A 26,054-nucleotide genomic window follows, 5' to 3' on the forward strand; every position below is an offset into this window, starting at 1 on the left:
GGTTCCATTTCTCCTCCCTTGAACAAAATGTTAGAAGCTCTTTCTCTAGAACTTGACACATCGAGTGAAACCCGAGCGCCGCCGTTCTCATGAACGAGACGAAAGATTTTTGTGGGTTAAGAGGAGTTAATCACCTGTCAATCAAACTTCATCAAGTTGTATCCACTGATGAAGAGCATTAATATACAAAATCTCATCATATGTACACAGCTTTCAATTAAAGACATTCGGGGAAAGGATGGATGAAGAAAGAGAGAGAAAGGAAACATAATGCCTTAAAAGGCCACACAGTCAATAAAGTTCCTAATGTGTTTAAAGTAATTAGTGAGTCCAGGGAAGAGCAGAGTGCATGCAGGGATATTAACCCCAGCAACCTTCTTTATCGGCTTTGTAATTAAATTATCCTCACATGCTTCTTCAAAGGCACACAAGCAGATTTTTTTTACACCCAGTACAAACGGCAATTTTCCGAACGGCCATTTTGTGGAAAATTATAGTCAGCATGTATGACATCATGTAAAATTTCTGGAAATTTTTTGGTGTTGCATTTTAGTCATGATTAAGAGGAAAAATGTGATGATAACCAGAGAACAGGAAATGGTCATCATTCTCTCATAATTTTTCTTTTCAAAGAAATCTCAGGGGACCATAATTTCCTCCATTTTAAATCAATTTATTCATATTTTTATCTCCCAAAATGATCTCATTGCTTACCACTCGCAATTCTCCATTTTTTCCCTCCATACAGCATGTTGCATTTTTTTAATATGAATTATGTTCAAGTGGCATAACGAATAAGCACTTCAAGACAATTTAATGCCGTTTAATAGATGTCAGACCAAATAGTCTGTGCGGAGCCACTGAGAAATCTTGACATCGCATAGGCTAATTATCGCATCCGAAAATGGCTAATCAGCCTTGAACATTATGCGGGGCAAACCCTTTAAGCAATTTTGGTCAAAAAAATGTCCAGTAAGTGTTTTTTGATGTGGCAGATTGCCTCTTTTGGGTCGAAAATAGAATCCATGTTAGTTTTTCAACAATGTGAACCCAAAAAGAAGCGCACAGGGACTACAGCCGTATATCCTGTCACGACTCGTGATGACATAAGACGAGGATTGCTGCTTAAGCAGTACTGATTTGCCTCAAACTGAATTTATGATGGAATAAGCCAACAAAGCCAAGTCAGAGGAGAGAAAAAAAAAAAATCCAGTTAAAACTTCAACCAGCTCATTTCTGCAAATCAATGTGATTAAATTGCAAATTTCAAGCAAGTCCATTACATTTGGACGTTTTTAAGAGGCTAGTCATCTAAACTTTTATTGAGTGTGTTTTTTTTTTCCCGTTTTTTTCTGATGTTGCTGCAAGCAAGCAACTTCACAGATTTAGTGGGAGCACAACTTCATCTTGGCCTTTGGGAATTCTTGGCTTGGGTTTTTTTTTTATTGTAGAAGATAAATGTTAGTCTCAAGCATAGGGGGGGGGGGGGTGTTTGTTGGTGCCACATTCATTTGTCTGGGAGTGAAGTTGAAAGTTTGGACATTTTAATATGGTTGCTGTTTCTAGTTTGGAATCACAACATTTACTTGATGCAGGGAATAAAAAAGCAGCTTACATTATTCTGCTACCAAACATATGCAGCGGTCATATTAAAAAACATATTAAATAACATTTGGAACAAAGTGGAACATACTGTTGTTATGTAAGTCGTCGGCGCTTCGGAATGCAGCTTGTCGTTTTCTCACCCGGCTGAGCAATTTAAACAAGCATCCTGCCTCCTCGTGGCATGAGACATAATTAAGTAGGCAGTGGAATTGAATGGGAAAAAAAAAAAAAGTCACGTTAACAGCCTGATTCCATTTATGGTCTATACCAGTCGCTTGTGAGCTGCTCTGTGAAACTATATACGAACCTTCCATAGTGTAGTGGTTAGTGCTCTGGACTCTCACCCCAGTGACCTGAATTTAAATCCCAGTGGAGCCTAAAATATTTTATCATGGAAAAATAAAAAAAAACAGACACCTCCCCAAAGCTGAGGTGAGGGCGAGGGTTGGGCCTAGGGTTGGGGTTAGTTAGTAATTTATTAATTCAGGTTTTTAACAACGGTTTGATATTAAAAATTAAAATAATCTTGTATTGGATCTCATCACACTTGCAAGGTTGTAATATTGTACCCGATAGTTTTATTTCATGTAAATTCAACTAAAGTTGTGGTTGAAAAAAAAAAAAAAAAAGAAGCAGCACAAGTAATGGTTTGAGAAGTACTGTTGCCAAGCTCCACTAAGCAGGCCGCTGCTGCTAATATCCATTTCATTCCATTCACTGTGCTCTCCTTCTATTCCTCCAGTCATGGATCAGAGGTGGCCGGTGATAACAAACACCCCAAAAAAAAAAAAGTAATAATTTGAAGCAGAAAATGCATGACCGCAGCCTTCGGGGAGCAGAAGGACAGCGGTGTAAGAGAGGCTGCGTGTGTGCCAAATCAACTATTTCTCTCCGAGACAAAATGAGGTCGGGGAATTGGACAGAGATGAAAAACGCTGGGAAGAAAAGCCAGCGCAATGTCCTGCAGTATGAGAAGCAAAAAAAAAAAGCGGCCATCTAATGGGGGAATCAATGGAAAAAAAAAAGACTTTCTTGCTGAAGTTGAGCTTCAACACCAGTTTAAACTTGAGTCGAGTAACTTCCTCACTTTGTCTGATGGGACTTGGCGGAAGTGATTGGAGTTAAACACAGACATTCTTCCTTAAGACCGCCGTGTTGGAGCAGCAAAAGGGCGCAACATCAACCCCCCCCCCCCCCCTCGCTCTCACACACACGCAGACCGAGGTTGTAGACAGTCATTGCGGAGATGGATGGAGGCGGTAAATAGGGGTGTCACGGCACTTTGATGGAATGAGGCAGAGGAGAATTCATCCTGTGCTTCCTCCAGCTCCAGCCCTCCCGCTGACAGCATCTGGAAATAAGGCCTTCTGTGTCTGTATATACACAAAAGCGTGTGTGCTCCAGTGTGTGTGTCGTTTCATCCACCTATTGGTGTGTAAGCATGTGTGTAGTTGTCTAACTTAGCTTTTTGTGCCTTTCTCCCTCCCAGTGTTGTGCGTCTCCTCGCTTGTGGGAATTGGATGAAAGCGCTCCAATCTGGAGAGAGAAATAGCGATAAGAACAAGACGGCCAGAGAGAGCGAGAGGAGAAAACATCGCTCTTGTTCAGCTTTATGGTCACATCACTTCTGAAATAAAATCCTAGCCGGTCGGTGGTCAGACAAACGACGTTAGATCCTGCTGGGAACCGAACAAGAGGATTCTTCTGTGAGGAACTACTGATTGTTGTTAATGGGCCCCCCCCCTCACACCTTCTCCCCAATTGGAACATGTTTTTGTCAATGGAATTGTCTGGAAAAAGCAGAAAGAGAACATAAATGCAACTCAATTGAAAGAAGAAAAAAAAAGGTAAAAGAAAAATCATTATACGGTACTAGGGAAAATAAAAATAAATACCTGAAATCATGTGGTTGCAAAAGTGTGCACACCCTTCTGTAATTAGGTACGTGAACAGATTCGGCAAACCATTTTATAGTTACTCAGATAAATTAAAGTTTGGCTCTTCTAGTCTTTTAATTGGTGGTAAAAAAAATAATAATTCCAGTTTGTGTTTTATTTTCTGAAGGTGGTGTACAGTATACAGTGGAGCCGCTTATTCCTCAATTATTTTTATACCTAAAAAGGAGGAGTGAGAATAACTATAACCCAAACACTATTCCACTACAAAACGCGCATTCAAATGCAACACGCCAAACACAAAAACTTTTCAAGTAACTATCCGTCGCTCAAGCTGACTTTTCCTCTCCATTAAAAATGAATGCACCCGTCTACTCTGTGTCACTTGTGGGGCTGCTCCCTGTTTTTCACTGCGATGCCTCCCGTCAATAAAGCTTCTTTATTTTCTGCAGGTCACCTCTATCCATCACCTCTACACAACACACACACACACTCACACAACCATGTGTGTATCTTACATGTGTGCAGTCTACATGCCCTGATCCAGTCTTCCTTTCTCGCTCTTATCAACCTCTCTATGACCCGGCTTCCGGTTTTCCCTTTCTTATCAAAAAATATATTTCATCAAACAGGTAAAACTCCCGATGATCTCATTAAGCGTCGCTAAGCATGCAAGACTTGAAAGAGTGCGCTTTTCAAACACACACAAAGTAACACACTATGCTCACTCGCACGGCTAACTGTAGTTTAGGACAAGAACTTCAAAAGAGAGGATCGCCGGAAAAGGCTCATGTATAATTCCTGAAACTGATTATTTTTCATTTTTTACATACTGTAATAATATCAGTAAAAAGTCTCTGCTATGGGTGTGTGTGTGTGTGTGTGTGTGTGTGTGTTTGGCTCCTCTCTGTCTCTGTCCTGTTAGTAGCTGTATTAACCTGGGGTCTCCCTACTCTCCTGATCAGTGTAACCCCATTAACTCCCATTAAGTCTCATTACCACGATCATGAGGATCATTACTGCTTGCTTTATCTCATTTCTGAAACACCACAGCATGCTTTTCTCTTCGTGGCGGCGTAACCTCGAATGGAAAGCCCTTGACATTGGAATTTAGTGTTTAGAATTTCAACAAAAATCACACAATTCAAACGGGGTTGTCGTCATCCGTGCCATCCCGTGAAAACGCTTCTGAGGTCTCATGGAAGAATTGGATTGTAATTAAGAACAAGAACAAAAGTCCCCAACTGGACTCCAATAAAAGTTATTGTTCCTGCAGAATACCCCAGTGACTGTTGTTGTAGGTTTGTTGCATTGTGTATGTTAAAGTAGCATAGCCACCCCAATAAATAAAAAAATAAAAAAATAAAAATACAAACAAATGAATAAATAAATATCCATCAATGTGGATAAATAAATAAATAAATAAATAAATAAATAAATATCCATCAATGTGGATAAACAAATAGATAAATAAATTTGTGTAATGGAAATGGATTTTGAAAAATAAAAAGATCAATATCCAACGTGGTGCTCTAATAGGTTCAGTTTTACAGCCGCTTGGAGCAGAACCCATGTAAGACTGAAATCTAATTTCTCGATGCTCCACTTTTACAGTCGGAGTTGCGATTTGTGTGTCTCTGCGTGTGTGCTCGTGTGTGTGTGGCTGGCTGGAGGTGTCTTCTAAGGATAGATTGTACCTGAGCCATTAACTTTATAGCCCACTCATTGAGTAGCGTCGCAGTGGGGGTCAGTCAGAAGATTTCACTGTAAAGCTTTAAAAAGCATCACGGTGATATACTGCAAGGGGAGAGGAGGGGAGGGGAGGGTTAAGTTGAACAGTAGCATGCTTCCTTCCTGTCGGGAAAGCACAGATTGCAACACTGTTCTCAAAGCTTGTCCAAAGCCAACAAAGTCGAGGATATCATGTGCTGCCAAGGTGCCAGCTGGACTTTATTTTCTTCTGTAATCCATTTAAAGCACTCAACAAGAAAAGAGCCCCCATTTCCCTCCCTCTCACTACATTCACATTTTTAGAACAAATGAAGTGTGAAAAGAGGCCGTGTTTTTATACACCTACTTTGGGTCAAAAGATTTTGCACGTGAAATCCAACCTTCAGAAGATGACGTTGACACAAGAAGCAGATATGGCTGTCACTTAAGGCTCAGGGTCAGCTTTATCTTTGTTTTCTCCCTGCGGTGCTGGGTCTCCTGCTCGGTCTCATCGAAGAACCACTAATCCACTGTAACAAAGTGGAAGAAGCATGTAAGATTTGTGATGGTGCATTTTGAAAAACAGAGCAATAGAGAAACACTTGGAGGTAGAAATATGTGAAAAATGCACAGACAAAACTGGAAATTATGAATTGAATCAAAACCAAATCAAGAGATGATAAAATATTTTCAGTAATATTTATTTAACATTTGAATATTTGTTGTTCATTTAATTTTCTAAATATATTTTTTTAATTTGATCACGGGTCTACATAAAATAAAAGAAACATCTGAGAAAATAATTGCATTTAATTTTTAGTAAAAAAAAAAAAAAAAGAACATATTGAGATACAGATTTTTGTCCATATCCAGCTCTACTTTAGGTTTTTAGTAAATAATGCAAAGAGAATAGCAACACAGCATTTTAGTCAAAATGTCCACTCTTCACGATATGTCCATTCTGTCAATCCCCTCCCTGTCTCAATTTCTGGTGGACTTTGACATGACGGTGCTTCTCCGGCCGTTGCATGAAAATTCAGAATGGCTTACTGGCAGTTCAGACGCCTTCTGAATAGGCAACCAAGAAAAAGATTTACTTGGGTGTTGAATTTCACGCTAGATGGGCAGGCTTGCATTCCAGAGAGAGCCACCAAGCAATTAAAATGTCAATATTCTATTATGTGTCCCCTTGAAGTTGTAGAAAAAACAAAAATCAGAGTTTGAAACTCTGTAGTGCGTCAGCTAAGATCCACCCTGGGTGAAGTATTTCTTTATTTATTTGGGTGCCATTCAAACTCAAACTTTTACATGTACAGCAGTTATTTTTTATTTCATTTTTATTTATGTATTTATGTATTTATTTATTTATTTATTTATTTTTATTACTACACTTGAGAGACTGTTAGATGATATCTACAATGTTTTCTAATACAGTGCTAGCATGGTTATAAAAAAATGTTCCATGTCCAGCTTGATTTTGGAATTGCTTATTTCCATATCCATTATTCCTCATGCAAGACAACTGTTCCCAAATGCGAATGTTATTGGACCTTTAAGCTTCCACATTGCATTTCTCGTGGTTTGAGGCCTGACATTCCTGACTTGACGATTATCCGGAATGCAGCACAACAACCCCCGCCCCCCCTCTCTTTCTTTTTGACATCAAATCATACTCTGCTGCACATTATTTCATTGTAGTCTATGAATATTTAAAAGCTCTGCCTATGCTCTCCAATGAATAATTACTAGAATTTTCCATGTATTTGATAGCACATTTATCTCTGGAACATGTGCCCTGTTAGGCCTGGCATCATGGAGAACTTTTCATCATTGCACCTCACAGTATTTTTTTTTTTCAGCATATTACCAAACGTCATTTGATGACCTCGTTGCCATGGTAACAAGTGTCACCACATTTTTTTTTTTTTCCCAATCACATTTTAAACAATGACTGCTTCCTTTCACTTTTGTTTTTAATCACCAGAAATCCATTTGAGGATCGTTTCGAGGGGGACTAAAAAAACGACTGAAGTTCGTCTTTGTGCTTTGCTGATCTTTGAACTTAACTTGAGAGGGGGGTACAACAACAAGACAATTTGAACCACACAAGTGAGAAGCTGGTCTAGGAAAATAACCACAAAGCAACGTGATAATTACATGGCAACAAGGACATTCCATTTAGCTGTTGTTTGCTCTAAATGACTGATGCAATATTTGAACTTTGCTTTTTTTTTTTTTCAAATATTTGATGTTTAGAACCAATGTTCCAACTGATACATGTTTTCATGAGCAGATTTGGTAGCATTGATTTATTTTAATATTTTATGAGACACCAATTTTAATATACATCAATACATGGTCATTCTATTTTTCCTCTGGTTGTTTCCATTCATTTGTGCAGGAGGTGTAATATATGAATAAATTTTTCTTGCTTAATAGCCAGTTAATTGCTGTTCAGGTCCCAGGCTAATTGCAGTGCAGGAAAGCACATCAGCAATAATTTCAATCCACACACACACACACACATGCCAATGCACACCTTTGCTAAAGCGGCAGCAGAACGGAGGGAGTAATTACAGTGTTGGACAGGTCACAAGGTCAGCCTTTCACCTTAACTCTAAAACACTTTTGAACCGCTTGGGAAATAAAAAAGGCCATATTCAACGTTGAGTGTAAGAACATCATCTATTAAGGGGGCAAATATAAAAATTCTAATTAATCTGCAAATTTGGGGTTTAAAGTGAAAAGTATTCATTTAGGGAGGATTTGCTTGGCCTCTGCTACTGAAGTGTTTGCCCACATGTGGTAAAATAGTCGTGTTTATGTGTGTGTGTGTGTGTGTGTGTGTGTGTGTGTGTGTGTGTGTGTGTGTGTGTGTGTGATCACTGAGAAGAGGGGGTTGGGAGCATTCCAGTTACTGTGCATGTTATACTAGTTTGCTAAGGTTCAGGATGACCTGCTTTTGGGGATTTGCCGATATGAGGCAAGTTCAAAACCCCAGAGTGAAATCTTTTTTTTTTTTGTGATTTCGCAAAACATGAAAATTCCAGAATACAAAGTTCGGAGAATTTTTGGTTTCCCAGAAGCAATTTGAAACCTCCCACCTTTTTGCCTCTGAATGTCCCTGTTGGCAAAGACTTCCACCCATAGCCCGTCCTGAAATGGGAGGGAGGGGGGGGAGAAAAACAAATACAAATACTTCTCCACCAAAAAAAAGTCCACAGTGTGATGTGGTAGAAGAAGACTTTCACAGACACCACGGATAGATCTGATTTTTTTTTGTCCCCATCCAGAGGAAAAAAGATTTTTTGGAGGAGAATTTTGTTTACTTTAGCTTTAAAAGCTCACCTCGGACTTGATCAGAATTTATACACGCTGGGTCAATGTCAAAAGAGGTGAAGCTAGTGAACATGTCTCTGCATCCTCTGGGAGGAGGAGCAGAGGTCATCTCGGACCAAGAGCCCTTGTGCGTTTTTGGGACGGGAGACATGGGACGCTCTCTGGGCCAACGCCTGCTGCAGACGGGCTACAAGGTCACGTACGGGAGCCGCAGACCCCACGGCTGCGGCCCCGCGCCTCAAGGAGCTCAGGTAATGTGGTTCGTGAGCAGCGTGTTGGTTCTGGAGTTAAAAAAAAAAAAAGTGAGTTGAAATTATGCCCTGTCTCGTAGGCGGGGAAAAACAAAACAAACAAACATAAAAGTGAAACCTTATCAGTTGAGTTGAAGGTCGCTGATAAAATCACTGTTTGTCTGCCTGTCTCCTGCTTCAAGAGTATTTTGTTTTCGTCCCGGTGTTGACAAATGGTTGTTGAACCGAAGAGGAGTTACAAAAAAATGTGACATTGATGCTAAACACAAAATAGCATTTTAAAATCAACATGAAAAAGAAATGAGGTCACATTTTAAATTTGATGTTGTGTAATCAAATATGTAGAAAAATAAATGAGTCAACTTTTTTTTAGCTTACCATGGCATTGCAGAGGTTCTGGATCATGTGACCTGTACAAGAAGTTCTTCAGAGATGATCTTGATTGTGTGTTGTAGGTGATGAGCTATGCAGACGCGGCCCAGTCGGCCAACGTGATTTTCGTATGTGTACACAGGGAACATTATGGCTTCATGGAGAAACTCACCTCACAACTGAAGGGGAAGGTATTTATCGTGACTAATGTGTGTCTGCTTTGAAAAAGAAAGAGAAACACCATTACAGAAGAAAATACATCCGTTATTCTTCCTGGAATAATACATACATGAATTGTCAGATGCCCTTTTACAAAAGGCTTTTAGTGAATACAGCTACTGAAGTAAAGGCAAAAATTATATTTTTTCCATTAAAATTCTCAAGATATATTTTGAAATCCAAAGAGAAGAGTGCGGGTTAAGTTTAAAAAGATTAAGGACATTCAATACGACTATTTTTTTTTTTTATCAGAGTGATAACAGTGCTCAATTCTTGAGTAGTCACGATACCGATACTAAGTACCGATACTACAAGTCCTTTTTTATACATAAAATTTTCTCCTAAAACAGTACCAGAATTTTTTAAAGACCTACTGTATGCATCCCAACATATCATTTTATTATTATTATTATTATTTATTTTCTTTTTTTTTTTTACAAGAGACGAATGGCGTGTTTCTATTCTCGTAATCTGAAATTTCTAGTTCCTGATCATAGAATGGTCACATGACCCATATCAGTATGGACTGCCGTCACCAGTACCGATACCTGGAATTAAGGCTGGTACTGATACCAGGTAAAAATTAATAAATAAATAAATATTTAAAAAAAAAAATGAAAAAGAAGCTATATTTCATTTGTGTAGTTTTGTAGGGCTTACATACTAAAATCAACTCATTATAAAAAATAAATAAAAATAAAACCGAAAAACTGGTAGTACTAAGAAGCAATCTCATGATTCTGTGCTATTTTCCTAATAGTTGTTACCTCATGATATTTTTTCTTGCGCGCAGTCTGACATCTATTTGCTAACTTTCCTCTCTCACTTTTGGTCCACAGGTGCTGGTGGATGTCAGCAACAACCCTGAGCAGAATCTGTATCCGGAGGCCAACGCTGCATATCTGCAGAAGTGAGCGCCACCTGAATCTTTCATTCATAAGTTCAGCAATCATCAACAATATTTACTTTACAGACTACTTCCTGGATCTCACGTGGTGAAAGCTTTTAACACCTTGTCTGCCTGGGCTATTCAGAATGGACCCGCTGACGCTTGTAGACAGGTAAAAAAAAAAAAAAAAAAAAACACCATCTGAAATTTTCAAAGCGGTATTTCACAGCAAGTTGAAAGGAATCAATATTCCTCCACATTTTTCAGATGTTTTAAAATGTTAACCGTATTGATTTATTCAGTCATTCCACTGGTTTTGCAGAGCTACAAGCCTTTGGCAAATGTCTGATGTGTTCCCACAGTGGGGTGCTGACCAACAAGTTAAAAATAATGGAAAGAATCTCAGTCCAAATTATATTATTAACTCATTTTGAAGCTCGGATCAAACTAATTCCGTGCGACGGCGGCCAAATTTGACGAGTCGGCCTTGTGTTTTTTTTTCTACCAGAGCCATGTCTGATGTATCCTTGAATCAATTAACTCAAAGTCACTCTTGGATCTAAGTGTCCCATCACACGTTTGGCTTTATCCCTCTGTACTCCAAAACTGCAGCATATGTGGCTATTTTATTTTTGTTTCATATTAATCCGTTTGAACTCTCCCAGAGGAGCGCAAAGCACATATGCGAGTGTGTATGTGTGCATAAGCGTGTGTGTGTTTGTTCAAATATTTGGAGTAGCATTGGGCCGATTGCTGTTCATTAATTGGCTTTCTTCAACAAATCCTTGAAGATGTATCAATGAATTTATGTTAAGTTCGAAAAGGAAACAGGATCATAATTAAACATTATATTATTGTACAAAGCACACATTAGGGACAACAAGAACAAAGCTAGCAACAAAACAAATCACTAATAATGAGAAAAAAAAAACATTATGTTCCAAATATTTTCTTGTGGTACTATTATTTTTGTTTAATAATGACATAATCATTATTAATTTCAACTTTACACAGTGTGGAAGAAGACTACCGCTTTAAATTTTCTTTATTGTTTTTAATTTATAGCTAGGACGTTTCAGAACAAAAAAAAAATAGCAACCCACCTGTTGCTGAACCTAACTCTATCTATAAATTTTACAATGAGTATAGTTTAGATTATATTATAGTTACATTTTATGTTATTGCTTTAATTATGAAAACCTCATTTATGAAAAATGCGATTTTGAAAATCACTTTTTTATATTTAAATTAAATTTAAATGTTCAAATTGTATTTGTCATTCTTAAAAGAGGTTTTATTTTGATAGGATTATATATATTTTTCTTTGATTATCATTGTCAATTGTGACATCATAGGTCTACTTGTGCGGCAACAGCGCAGAGGCCAAGCAGGCTGTCTCCGAGGTGGCCACCAAGATGGGCTTGACAGTTTTGGACAGGGGGTCTCTGTCGTCAGCCCAGGAGCTGGAGGACTTCCCCCTGCAGCTCTTCCCCGAGTGGAAGCTTTCACTCCAAATTGCCATCGGCCTTACCGCCTTTTTCTTCTTCTACGTGCTCATCAGAGATGTCGTTTACGCTTATGTGGTTCAGGGCAAAGACATCTCCTTCAGAATCATGGTGTCATTGGCCAACAAGGTCTACTTTTTTACTTATTTTTTTAAGATGGAGCTTTCGAGTGCAAAACTGATGTGTGGTTGCGTGCATGGCTTATCCTTTAGGTGTTTCCAATTGTGTCACTCATCATGTTATCGTTGTGCTACTTGCCTGGTGTCATGGCTGGCTTTCTTCAGCTCTACAGAGGGACCAAGTACAAGTAAGACAGGATTGAAATGATTATTGTTCCAAAATTGGACCGTACTGTTACATGTGTATGGGTCTTTCAGGCGCTTCCCTAATTGGCTGGACCGCTGGATGCTGTGTAGGAAGCAGCTGGGACTGTTGGCGCTCGCCTTCGCCTTTCTACATGTGCTCTACACGCTGGTCATACCCATAAGGTGCTTTGTCGTTAATATTATCATGATGGCCCTTTTTAACAGTGTCCTCAAAAAAGAAAAGAAATCAAAACATTTATAAATAATGACTCAGGTAGCTGTAATAATCTATAATAATAGAAATGAAAAAAATGTGTATTACAAACTAGTGATGTGCGGATCAATAATGAAATAGCGATACTGCCGAGACCAGATCTAAAACTTGAATAAAAATACAAATACTTTTACTAATTCGTTTTTAAATTCCTTATATGTTTAAAAAATAATAATAATGCAGATTTAATCAAAATATTATGTAAGCGATGAAGCCCCGATAACCGTGATATATATTTGCAAAGAAACCATTTTATCCATAATCAATTATTATTTACAAAAAAAATATTTTATTTTACTGTTAAATGATTATATTATTTAAAAATGGCCTTTATTCATTTAATGAAATGTTTACTGCCTATTTCAGTTGCAGTCGCCCAGTGTTTAAAATTATCAAGTGTCTGACTACTACCTAAATCCACTTTTGAGTTTAAAATAAATAATTCCTCTAATATCTATGAAGCTTTTGATAGTGCTTCAAAATATCACTTATTTGTGGGAATAAGAAATAATTCATTATTTTTCAAATTGACAGATACTATGTAAGATTCAAGGGATGGGAATACGTTATCACACAGGTAAGATATATTTTTGAAGCCTGGTTGTGAGAAGCATCATCAGATTTTTTTTTTTTCTTTCTCTCAGCTTGTGCTTTTTCTTATTTAGATCAAGGAGAACCAAACGATTAAATTTGATACAACCGTGGCCTGGAGGACTGACTCCTACTTCTCTGTAGGCATTCTGGGATTTGCCTTGTACCTTCTGCTGGGAATTACATCCTTGCCTTCCGTTAGCAACGCGCTCAGCTGGAGAGAATTCAACTTTGTACAGGTAGTCACTTAGCGTGTACATTTGAATATTTGTTGACTCTCAATACAGAGGTCCAGTGTGGAGCATGTGTACTGGTGCTGTGCGAGCGTGGGGGCAAAATCCCTGCGTCTTGTTTACCTTAAACATTGGCAGTCATAACTGGAGGAATATGTCTGTGGATTTTTTTCCGACCAAACTCAAGCTGTTACTTCGCTCAGCAGCTCCCCAACAGACTTCTCATTATGCAACTGTTTGTGCCTGCATATGTGTGTGTGTGTGTGTTTGTGTGTATCAACATAATCTCATATTATGCGTCTGCCAGTCCAACGTGAGTTCAGTTGGAAGCTTTCCTCATGAATCAAACAGGTCTTAAAGGCTAACGTGTGTCATTTCATTAGACACGCATTGACTCACGAATGAACGAATGGAAATATGTGTCAAATTAATATGGTTCCAATTTGTGATTTTTTTAATTAGAAAATCTTTCATAACTCATTTGAATTGTATATATTTTTACAACCTCATTAATATTATTCATTTATTTATTTTTATTTATTATCAATGTATTTATTTATTGATGCTTTAGAGTAGTAATCGATTATTAGTAGATTGTAATCTACTCTTGCCATCATGGCTCTCTTCTGATGGTTTTCTGATATTTGTCACTTTGTACCACAATTTCCGTACAAAAAGCTCTCCGCCTGAAATTTGGAAAAGCTTGATCGGTTGACAGACAGTCGGGCCTTTCAGGCAACCACTTACCTTATGAAGTGCCATTGAGGCATTGCTCCTCTTAAATTTGCAGTGACTTATAAAAAGTGAAGCAGACAATATGTTTCATATCTTTCTGCAGCCAACAGAATTGGCAGTCACCGAGGATGAAATAAGAGTCGGTTAGAACGATTTAGTGTAATGCTACATGAGCCAGCTTGGATCTGCACCTTGGAAAACTGCGAGCCACAACAAGCCTGATGATTCACCAAATGCAACCATGCTGAAAATCATTTAAAATGGGGCAGTTGGTCTGCAGTTTGAATTTGCCTGATGCTGTTATTTTACAGCGTGGCTAAAAAAAAACAAAAAAAAAAACATCTATATTGACACATATAATTGATACTATTAGTATACATGCTATTCGGGCTGAGGTTCTCATGATGTGGAAAATTAGAGAAACTATTGAACTTGCAAGAACTTGTAGGACAGAACTTGTAGTCCATACTAATGACTTCTGTCAGTAAGCTAAGAATTAGAAGAAAAAAACAAAGTTAGTTTTAGAAAGTAAAACTTTCATTAGCATTCCAAAACAACACTTTGAGGCTTTTTTCAAATTTTATTTATTCCGAGCTATTTGGCCTTTTCCAACTTTGATCAATGTAAAATATAATCCGCCTCACTAGCATTCATAAATGTAACTGGGTCATGTGAAGCTCATCTTCACATTCCACACCCCTTCTCTTTACTCCAGCACAAATTAGAACCGTAGTTTAAATGTTAATGATATTCATCAAATATAATTTAGAGGCAACGGCTTATCCTTGGTCACTGGCTTGGATTTACAAGTACATTGTGTGTGTGTTAACATTTAAGGTATCTACTATATGTACAGTAAATATACCGATGAGAAATCAAAGGTTAAGAGGTTTGTGTTTAACACCGTAGCCCATTGACCCCATAAATCTGCTTCTGTGTGTGTGATGACCCACATTCTTGTTTTCCAGTCAAAGCTGGGCCACGTGACTTTGTTCCTGTGTACCCTTCACACTTACCTGTACGGCTGGGACAGGTTTTTGTGGGCTTCCACATACAAGTGGTACACACCTCCGGGGTATATGCTCAGCCTGGTGGTGCCTTCGCTGGTGCTGGGGCTAAAGCTGCTGCTCCTCCTGCCTTGCGTGGACCGGCGCGTCACTCGGATTCGACGGGGCTGGGAGAGGAAGGAACGTGATGAGGAGAAAACACTTCTAACATAGACGTGGATTGGAATTAACGGGCATTACTTTGATAACAGATTGAGCTTCTGGCTAATTTGCCTCCACCAATTCCCGCGGATTGCACTTGGGTGACTGTTTTTTTTTTTTGTCTGGATTCAGTTGTGAAATATGTGTGTAAATAAAATTATGATTTAATTTTAAAGTAGATTAGACTTAAAGACTTTGGTTTGGTTTTGTAGTCATGTATAAAATATTCCAAATGTTCGATCTCGTCATTGAACCTTTGTCATGAGGTGTATTATGATTGCTCTCCAAATATTTGTCATCAAAGTGCAGAGAGAAAAAAAGATAATTAGGGAAATATCTGTGGTAATGAAAAATTCCATGTTTGCCCCAAAATGTTTTTCTGATTTGCGGCGAAAAGAAATCAAGAATAAATTGGGACATAGCCAAGCTGTTATGGAGACACATAAAAAGTTCATTATCTATAGCTGATGAGCTGAGTTGTACATAAACTGCATTTTTTTGTTGTTGTTCCAGAAATCCCAGGAGGTTTATAGCTTGCACTCACATTCACTATTGAGCCATACAGTATTTAGTTAGCAAGATCAAAGTCTATTTTTACTTGTACTTTTGTTTTCAGTATACCCTACAACTATAACATTCTATTGTTTTCATTCAGGTCTATACATTTACGCTCTCAGATTTGACTTTGTCTTTGTCGTTCTCAAAGGAACTGAACCACCAATGCTTCCAATTAAAAGCTACACCAGTTATAGAATTGCATTGCCGTGTCTTTCATATTCCCGTGACTCCTGTCCGTGAACTCCCAAAACCTCTCAGAAGAATCAGATCCTTCTCCAGAGTTTGTCTGAAGTCTTTCTCTGGGAAACATTTGCTCAGAATTGCCGACTTCTTCTCCTCTTGCATTTTTTTGACTTTTACATCGCATCTTCGCGTGTGAAGTGCTTCATCAGACGAAGACCCCAGGGAATATTATATCACTTGTGAGAGTACAGACGAAATAGGTTCTTGGGAAGCAAAACTATCGTGGTAGAACTTCAATATATATGCACAGCAGGTGTACGCATTTTGCAACCATCAAACTAGCGCAATGAACGGAAATATTGATGACCTTGGGAAACATAAAGGATTTTTTAGAGAAAATTGAGACAGTGAATGTTTTTTTTAAATATATTTTTGAATAGTTCAGTAATGACGAGAAAGGTATGCTTTTGAATGCATGGTAGCATAGTTAGCAAGCTATGAGTAGCTAACAGTTTGTTAAACAGGTGTTTATACTCCTGAAAACTAATGTGAAAACATATTTTTGGGTGGATTTTACATTTCACAGATTAGCTCAAGTGGATTTCTTCATGACAGTACATGATGTATATCTTTACCCACGATGCAGCAGTTTATTTACTTTTCCTAGCGAGACATAATCGCGTTTATGCGTATCGCAGTCGTCTAGGTGTGTGAAATTTCAACGCGAGTGGAAATTACAATCCACAAACCAGCTTGTTTCACAGTTTCTCTGTGCATTACTAGATTCATCGCTTCCCGGGGCAATATTTGAATCTCGTTTAAATCTCAGCACACACGCTTACGCCAACACGGAATCCAGAGGAGGCTAAAATCAACATCAGTTCTTTGGTAAAGTGAGGATAATACAAGAGTGGGCGAGGGCGTAGAGATTACAGATTGTGGGAACAGATAATGCTATTAGATGCTGGATAACCAAGTTTTTTTTTTTTTTGCATAAATGTTCTGCTCGAGGGCCAACGAGAATCTGATCATGACAGCTGCTGTTTTTGCCACCGAGGCTTCTGTTATCCGATTAACTTCCCTTGCCTGTCACTCCTCACCTGGCCACCAGCTGTCACTGCTGAGCACACCACGCAGAGAAAATTGCTCAATCAAATCGCCCGCTGATTCGACTCGTCTGCTCTTATCAGCCTTTTTTTTTTTATTAGCCAGACACTCACATAAGAGTTGCTAGAAAGTATTTTATCAGTGAACACGGGTTCATTTTAACTAATTAGTATTTAATGATTTATCATCATCATATTAAAAATGGAGAAAAAAATGTTTTGCAGTTAAATCTAGTTGGCATCGGGAAAAAATTAGAAGAAAAAAAAGGACACTGAGGAGAAATTTGTCATTTTTTTGGGATTTTAAAGGGGACGCGTGATGAAATAATAACGTTTTCATTTTGAGAATTGTTTCTTTATTTTTGCTCACAATGATGCTAATTTACATCATCATGAGTTTGACAGTCCTCCTCCTAACCCGACAAGCTTAGGACCTCAAATAAAATTAACAGATATCTTCATGATAACAGATTTTTTAAAATAATTTACTGCCATGTAATCTAGATTACGGGAAGATAGCCGACACATTTGTTCTTTAGGTTCCCTTACATGCAGCCCGGACATATTTATGACATCGATGAGAAAGGATGACAGGGGACAGCACTTGGAAAACACTTAACTCCAGCCGCACTGATTCGTATAAGCACAACACAGCGAAATGTTTTCACGCTCTGTTTGCTAAACCCGTCTCTCCTTGTAGCACCAATTTAGACTGGTTGAAGTGTGTTTAATCAAACCAGCTGAGGGAGCGCGCTACACCGGGGCGACCACTTTATTCTAATTTGATGCCTGCGTTGCCCTTGAGAGGGAGGAAGATTTGAGAAGAAGCAGCTTTGGGGGCTGCTCCATTTGGGAAGGAGGGGGTGGGGGGGAATGATTGCCTCAGTTTATCAAAACAATGTTTGTCGGCGAGGGATGGAAGTCTACTTTTTGACACATTTTGTTGAACGAGGAACAACAAGCACATCAAAAAAAGAATAACTCAAATCCTCAGTGTTCTCCAACCCTGATGGTTCACCTCAGATGAATCCAGTGTTCACAAATTGGTGGCATTGCCATGGCCCGTCTCCACGTTCGGGGTCCGTTCCCAGCCCTGCCGGATCCGGGTGAGAGTTCGATCCACGCACGGTAGCAAGATGAGCATTTTGAGCACCAGCACCACCGAGGGCACGATCAGACACAGCATGTAGCCTGGAGGTGTGTACCACTTGTATGTTGAAGGCCGGAGGAATTTATTCCAGCCGTAAATGTAGCCGTGGGCCGTGCATATGAACAGTGTCAGGTGGCCTAATTTGGACTGGGAAAAAAAAGAGGGGGAAAAACAAAAACAAAGGCATGTCATTAGCAAAAAAATAACTCTGGTGCTGATTTAGCCGCACACTACACAAAAATCAATAAAAGTGATAAACCTTTTCACCACATTGTTGTCAGTATTTGCACATTTTCAGTAATCGTATTCCGACATATCTCCAAATTTCACATTGCAATGTTTTTGAATTATTTGAACACAATGTTCGGTAATTTAAAGAAAAATCTTATGTGGTCACCGATACCAAGTGCCGATACCACTAGTATGTTTATTATATAACACCCCTCAAAAAAACATTTTTAATCAAAGCTGTACGGATTTTCCTTGAATATTGCAAATTTCCTTAAATTGGTATGAAAGATGTAATATTTATTCTAAATATTTCTAAATTCCTGATTGAAAAATGACCATGAAGGCGGCTGATACCAGTATGAAATAAGGCTGGCCAGTATCACCCAGCCCTATTATGATAATTCGGAATATTACAGCACCCTTGTGTTATTTCCCATACAGAAAATAATCAGGAGCAAATTGAATGTCAACATTTTAAGCCGAACTGGAGTTTTGGAGCAAAAAGCTCAGAAGCAAACCATTTTTACTCAATGAGCAAAAATCTCAGGCACTCATTTATACAAATAATGTACGCAGTGCAAATGTGGCTCATCATTTGTGTTTTTGTCGATGGATATAACGACTCCCCTGGTGACTCCATGAATAGAAATTGTCACATTAAGTTTTATAGTGAAAACATTCTCAAAAGGTTTCTTTTGTTTTTCCACAGCTGTTACAGAATAATTGTATTTGGGACCCCCGTGTCTTCCCGTTGTTTGGTTATTGTTAATCACTTAGTCGAGAGCATTTCCAACACGACGCCGGCTGGATTCTAGTACAGTTGCATCCTCAGACGAGAATAATAAAGGATTTTATTTTTAATCACAAGTGAGAGCCTCAAAGCCTTTTCGCGGCCATGGATATTAAAATCCGACGGGTTCCCTTGTTGACAAGCGCGATCACGACGGTAATCTATGCAAATAGGACTCGGTTGTGTCGTCTCTTTCTTCCTTACTCAAAAGATCAATTATCTTGACCTCCATCGTCAAATATCTTTTCCCATCAGTCCATCTGTGCGCACAACCTTTTCACACACGCACCCTTGACCTGTATTAGCAAATCTACTCACGTGGGATTTATACCTGCTACCATAATTCAGTTTAATGAATATCTTAACATTTAAAATGCTGAGCCATAGCAAGCAGTCATCCATTGTGTGGGCCCCTGTGTTAGGGAGTTACTTAACTAGTCACTTGGGAGGAAAGTGCCCGTGACGCATTGCTTTTACAGCACTTTAATAACTCCGATGGAAACTTGGAAATAATTGCGCTTTATCATAAAAAAATAAAAAAAAAGGCCTTAAAAAGAGATTTTACTGATAGGAAGCACAGGAAGAGAACAATGATAATGAGGCACCTAAAAAAAAAAAAACTTATCAGTTTTATTTTCAGTAGATACTGCATTGTCTTTTATAATGGAAAAAAAAAACGAGGAAAAAAAGTACGTTATCTTTAGATCTTACTGCTTCGTGTGTCCATAAGAGATTAGATTCTTAAACGTCATTTCTGACAATGTATACTAATATAACTATGTATATAATGTAACTATAAATATATTTTTTTCTTCAAATGTTTGGCTAAATGTGTTGCTAAAAATAAATAAATAAATAAATAAATAAATAAATAAATAAATAAATCCTCAGCTCACTCCTTCCCTCTATGACCATAAAAAAAGACGTGCAAGCGTGCTCTGACCTGAATGAAGCTGAACTCCCTCCAGCTGAGCGAGCCTCCCACAGAGGGCAGCGACGTCAGGCCGAGTAGAACGTAAAGAAAGAAGCCCAAGATGCCCAGGACGTAGAACGAGTCTGTTCCCCATGCTTCTGTATAATTAAAATCAAAGGGGGTGGTTTTGTTGTTCTTCATCTAAAGCGATAGAGAATTGGGGGAGAACAACTTTAACATCCAGGAACAAATTTCTCACACCGTCAATTTTACCGTACCTCGTCCACCACACGGGAGATAAGTTTATGTCTCACAGAGTAGCGAATAGGAATAATGAATGTATAGATGACGTGGAGAAAAGCAAAGCCCAAAGCAACCAGGCCCATTTGCTTCCTACACAGCATCCAACGATCCAGGCAGTTTGGGAATCGCCTACAAAACAAGAGAAACTCATTTAACTTGAAGCAATGTGGCGAGTCCAAAGTCGTTTCCCTCAAATGATTTGATAACCTACTTGTACTTAGTTCCTCTGTAGAGCTGAAAGAAAGCGGCCACAACTCCGGGCAGGTAGCACAGCGCCAACATGACAAGCGACACGATGGGAAACACCTGGAAAATGGCCAAAGATAAAAAAAAAAAGCACATCACGGTGAACTCAAAAGGCGAGTCTTCACCTTGTTGGCCAGGGACACCATGATTCTATAGGAGATGTCCTTCCTCTGCTCGACGTAAGCGTAAATGACGTCTCTGATGAGCAGATAGAAATAGAAGAAAGCGGCGAGGCCCAAAGCAATTTGAAGAGGCAGCTTCCACTCGGGGAACAGCCTCAGGGGGAAGTCCTCCAGATCTTGAGCAGCGGACAGAGAGCCCCTGTCCAAAATTGTTAGCCCCATCTTGGTGGCCACCTCAGCGACAGCCTGCTTTGCCTCTGCGCTGTTGCCGCAAAGGTAAACCTGGCGAGAGATTTGATTTTAGAATGAGAAAAAAAAAGTAATAATGGCGTGTTATTTTGTTACAATGAAAAGAATATTTTAAGCCGCTTCGAGAGTGCTTTAAATGACTCAATTTGGTCTTTAATAAAGTCAAATTGATTTTTAAATCTACACAGAACATTTATTGTTGCCATTTTTTTTGTTTTGGACTTGTAAAGAGGGATCAGACTGACTCAAAGTCGTTTTTTTTATGTTAGCTACTAATAATAAGATGATTACTTCAGTTTTATTTTGTTTCATTTTATTGATTTGAAGGGACAGTGCAAAGTGATGAACGTCAAGTGCGAAAACGAAAACAAGCCAGATTGTATTCAGAGGCTAAAATGAATGGTGTCTTTCTATTTTAAAACATTTAGGAAAAAAAAAAAATCTGCCCTTCAAAGCAAATAACTATTGTCTCCCCAGTGGTATTGATGATCACGCTCTTGAGTATACCGATACCAAGTACTGATACCACAAATATTTTTGATTTACATTAGATTTTCTCCCCAAAAAAACAAAACAAGAGGGCACCCAATACTTGCATCAAGTTCCGATATTTTGAAATAAGGCTGGTAGCAACACCGATACCTGGTATCGTTACACACCAATCCCTAATTACAACCCCCAAATATTCTTCTTTTATCTTCAAAAACATCCAAAATATTATTATCAGTGGGATACAATGACGATTCATTCAGGCTAATAATTAAAAAAGAACATTTTTCTCAGAGCAGCATCTCATCTTGTATGGTGGAGTTTATTATCAAACCTGTGATAAGGTGATTAAAAACAAACGTGTGTGTGTGTTAGTGGGAGATGTGTGTGTGTGTGTGTTGGAGGCCGAGAGGCAAGTTTGACAGGCAAGTCAACTGAACAGTTTTCCCCCAGGTGTGTGTAAGTGGACCGGGCAGCCAGCCATGTCTCCTTACATTACTGCGGCGTAACAGCGGGGGACAGCCGACAGACTAAATCTCCATCGGAATATAAATGTGACACAATCACACACACGCTCAAAAAAAAATAAATAAATGTCCAATCGCGCAGCTATTACTTACGCACGTCATCAACTTATGCATAATTGTTCTTTAGACAATTGTCTTTTGATGATGCGAATTGAATATTGATGAATCGTGTTGATAGCAATTGAGAAAAAAAAAATAGGCTGCAGTGTTTGCTTCTGACCAGCAGAGGCGCTGTTGTATCAGTTTCAAATCCAGGCGGTTTGCTATCAGAATTCATCATGCGTTTTATTGCTACGCTTATTCTGCATGCAAATTCAAGAAAATGAAGTGAGACGCTTCAACAAGTCGTGCTGCGTTCACTCCCACAACGCCGCAGACGCCCCTTCCCACCACACAAAAGAAAACTCTACCCATACATGCTCACATTTTGACACACTTATTGCATTTATCACAAAAACTAAAACATGATAATGTCTTCATTCAAACTATAGTTGCACCGGTGGAAGGATACTGCAGTTTACCTTTTTTTTTTTTTTTTTTTAAAGAAAATGGAGCACCGCAGTAGTATCAGCAAGTACAAGGATATTTGTGGATGTGTGTGTGTGTGTGTGTGTGTGTTTGTGTGTGTGTGTGTGTGTGTGTGTGTGTGTGTGCATGCAGCTTGTTTATGTTGCGGAGGATTTGAGGCAGATTCAGGTTTGGTCTCCAGAGGTTCCCACATGTTTGTGTTTTTCCTTTGTAGCTGCGAAGCGAAAGCTGAAATAAACACTGGTCTTTCAACTTTGTAACATGCTAAAGTGTGTTAGCTTGTGTGTTTTTACAAGTAGCGCCCTCGTTTTTGCTCGCATTGATACGAAAAGACGGAAAAATCAATAACGTGCACCGGTGTACATGGAATCAATAAGGCATTGCGACCATCCGACGTTTTCTTCCTCTTGGCTTCTTAGATGCTATAGGAGAATTTTGGGCTTCATGAAAACAGATTAGACTGGAACACACTAAGCTTTTTTTTATTTTTTGTTCGGTTTCAAGGGCTTGCCGTTAATGTATTGAATAGAATTGACCTTGATTTTCTCTCTTACCCCCACTCACCTGTTTTCCTGACAAAAGACCATTCTGCAGAGTCCAGGCCGACAATGTGTTAAGACCTTTCACCACAGTTGCTCCAGGGACCAGTCTGGAGAACACACAGCAAAGACTTTATAGCTGACATTTTTTCAACACCAAAAAAAGAAAGGGGGAAAAAAAAATAGAACTGGAAAGGGTGTGAATGTCACAGACAATCCACTTCGACTGGATCGAAACTCGGCGGGCTGTCCCGTCGAAGTTTTCCTTTCTTTTCAAATGGGCTCGCGGGACATTTCCGACATGAAATGTTTTTAATAAATACACATAGAGTATATACTCGAGTTGTTTATATCAGTTTTTGTGGGTTCAGTGTCCTGAGGATTTTATGATTTTCTAGTAAAAAACTGTATTAAATATGAAAAAGTAAGTGTAAGCTTATTGAATATAGAAATTCAATTTTGAATCCAGAACAGATGGCATAGTTTGAAACAGTGGCAGACACAATACATTATTCAAAAGCATTCCTAGCACACCTACGGGCTCTCACAACTGGCACCATCACTGTAAACCACAGTGGCTAACGTAATACTTGAGAAATGGTGGGCTTACAGTATATAACCGTACATTCAACTCTGAACACCCCCCCAAAAAAATAAAAAAATTAGAATGCCAGAAGGAAAATAGACACTGACCTCTGCAAGTAGGCAGCGTTAGCTTCTGCATACATGTCTTTTTTCAAATTATTACTGAGATCCACCAAAACCTGAGAATGAGAAAAAAAATCTCATTATTTTATTTATTTATTTAATATTTTTCAGATTTATTATTCATATATATATATATATATACTGTATTCTGAAAGCAGTAGATGAGGCACAAATCATTTATCATTTATTTTATTTATTTCTTTAATATTTTTCAGATTTATTATTCATATATATATATATATATATATATATATATATATATATATATATATATATATACTGTATTCTGAAAGCAGTAGATGAGGCACAAATCATTTATATTATTTATGTAAAATATGCTATCCAGCTGCTAAGTCAATGTTATCAATATTATGCGCGTGGCATGATTACATAACACACACAAACCATCAATTTACCTTTCCTTCCAAATAAGGGGCCAGCGTCTCCATGAATGTGTAATGCTCTCTGTGAACACAAATGAAGATGAGTCGAGCTGCCTTGGCTGCCGCCTCATGGCTCATCACCTGCGTGGCACAAACATTCGCCGAGGTAAATCACAATCGTTCCATCTTGGTGGTCGTCGCTAAGCGCCTGGTGAGTTTCACCTGAGCTCCTTGAGGCAAAGGGCCGCAGCTGTGAGGTCTTCTGCTGCCGTATACGACCCTCCATCCCGTCTGGAGCATTCTCAGGCCCAGGGAGCGTCCCAAATCTCCCGTCCCAAAAATACACAGCGGCGGTTCCTGCTCCTGGGGCAAAGCCATTTGTGCCCCACTTCCTCCAAGAGCATGAAGGGAAACGCTCTCGATTTTGGAATCTTCACTTAAACCGCTCGTCACTGTCATGTTGAAGCACTATTGGGTTATCTCCCTACGTTGTTTTATATTGCAACATGGACTTGCCTCACCCGTTTTTATGGTGTCAACAACATGTGACCACCGAGTTGTGATAAAGGTTTATTACACCACTAATCAACATCCTCCTTCACGTGTATTGTAGCGAGCATGTATTATCTCATTTGGTGTGACTCAACACTCCCATTTCCAATGGTTTAAGTTGGTTTTAATTGACACTGAGGGATGTTTTTTATTTCGCCAGACTTTGAACGGCAATCAGATGGAATGGAAACATCGTTATTGACTTTTATACGCTCCTCGGTATATCGTGGCTATTTAATGAGCTTCAAAACAAGTTGTGTGGATAATTATGCTGTTGCAAAGATAAGGAGAGAAATATGAAAGGGACAACCCTTTACTCAAGTTTATATTTGTTATTTGTCAAATATATTTGCTATTTTTGCTTTTTTGTATCCGGCAATATAATTGAAGAACATTAAATATAGATCTAAACATCTATGATGAGAGTTTCTTAAACACGGGGAAGCCAAATTAGCTTCTGAGAATCTAATCATTCATAATATATTTGAAATAATGACAATTTCTGGGTCTTGTGAACATCCTTGAAAGAATTCCCTGATGTCGTAAAGAATGACAGGCTAATTAAAAACTACTGTCAGAGTCTTTCATATTTAAAAACAATCTTCCCGTGTGGTTAATTATATTCGCCGTTGACCCTGTCAAAGAACTGCACGTTTAATTTGATTGGTGTGTGTGTGTTTTTTTTTTTTTTAAATGTGGTTGTAGATTGCGCATGATAAAACTTTAACGTTGTTATGATACACTACATTTGTGTCACTGAAAAAAAAAATCATTAATTCATGAGGGTGAATATATTTCGGTCCTTTTTTACACAGTCACTTGTGCTTTATGTGAATATAAGTCATTCTAAAATCAATTTTCCCATTTTGCAAAAAAAAAAAGTTCTTCTGGTTTCCAGTGCCGCCTTTTTCTATTCCCACCCACCCGCTCCTCAACTCTCGACACGTTGACACGTTGGAGATCTTGGCCCGCAGATTCATTATCATTTCAAAACCCATTCTTCCACCCAAGCGGCTGAGGAAAAAAAAAAAAAAGAATTTGTGCAAATTTTAGTACTCGTGTCCCCACGGCGAGCGCATTTGCAAAGTTGTGACACGACACAGATGCAGCGGTGCAGAAACGAAGCGTGGCACATATGTAGCTACTTCGTGTGAACACATCGTTTTACTCGACTGTGCATGTGTGTGTTTACTTGCACGTGGGCTAAAAGATTGAAGCCTAAAAGTGTTGCATGACATCACCTTCCCTGACAATTTGCTCCTTACATTCAAAACACAAAGATCCATTTGCATACTAAGCAAAATTTACAGTACGCCGCGGAGTGTGCATTACCTCGGGAGCTTTAA

General features: G+C 38.7%; 2 protein-coding genes and 1 long non-coding RNA gene across 7 annotated transcripts; 1 reads left to right on the forward strand and 2 right to left on the reverse strand.

Moving 5' to 3' along the window:
* Positions 1-1,652: 1,652 nt before the first annotated feature.
* On the reverse strand, positions 1,653-10,279 carry LOC147051950 (uncharacterized). Of its 5 annotated transcripts, none has more exons than XR_015066909.1 (5): positions 10,159-10,278; positions 8,919-9,390; positions 8,315-8,830; positions 5,612-5,740; positions 1,653-3,141 (listed from the first exon to the last, which is right to left on the reverse strand). It is a non-coding gene; the product is annotated as an uncharacterized LOC147051950 (long non-coding RNA). The 5 variants fall into 5 exon arrangements; XR_015066910.1 differs by lacking the exon at positions 1,653-3,141 and adding an exon at positions 5,198-5,297; XR_015066908.1 differs by lacking the exon at positions 1,653-3,141 and adding an exon at positions 5,224-5,297 and having other exon boundaries at positions 5,578-5,740.
* On the forward strand, positions 8,412-15,890 carry LOC147051951 (metalloreductase STEAP4-like). The gene is made up of 10 exons (XM_085918191.1): positions 8,412-8,800; positions 9,256-9,363; positions 10,231-10,301; positions 10,365-10,452; positions 11,636-11,914; positions 11,998-12,092; positions 12,163-12,273; positions 12,899-12,941; positions 13,030-13,194; positions 14,892-15,890. The coding sequence occupies exons 1-10, from the start codon at positions 8,594-8,596 to the stop codon at positions 15,141-15,143; spliced, it is 1,419 nt and encodes a 472-aa protein (XP_085774317.1). The 5' UTR covers positions 8,412-8,593; the 3' UTR covers positions 15,144-15,890.
* A 1,504-nt stretch (positions 15,891-17,394) lies between these two features.
* Positions 17,395-24,615, reverse strand: LOC147051952 (metalloreductase STEAP4-like). The gene is made up of 9 exons (XM_085918192.1): positions 24,379-24,615; positions 24,190-24,297; positions 23,759-23,829; positions 23,091-23,175; positions 20,737-21,015; positions 20,577-20,671; positions 20,341-20,494; positions 20,093-20,263; positions 17,395-18,275 (listed from the first exon to the last, which is right to left on the reverse strand). Exons 1-9 carry the CDS (start codon positions 24,613-24,615, stop codon positions 18,015-18,017), a joined length of 1,461 nt encoding a protein of 486 aa, XP_085774318.1. The 3' UTR covers positions 17,395-18,014.
* Positions 24,616-26,054: the final 1,439 nt, after the last annotated feature.

This window comes from Syngnathus leptorhynchus, chromosome 8, assembly GCF_054491065.1.
Source record: "Syngnathus leptorhynchus isolate UIUO chromosome 8, UIUO_Slep, whole genome shotgun sequence".
In the NCBI taxonomy this organism is placed as follows: Eukaryota; Metazoa; Chordata; class Actinopteri; order Syngnathiformes; family Syngnathidae; genus Syngnathus; species Syngnathus leptorhynchus.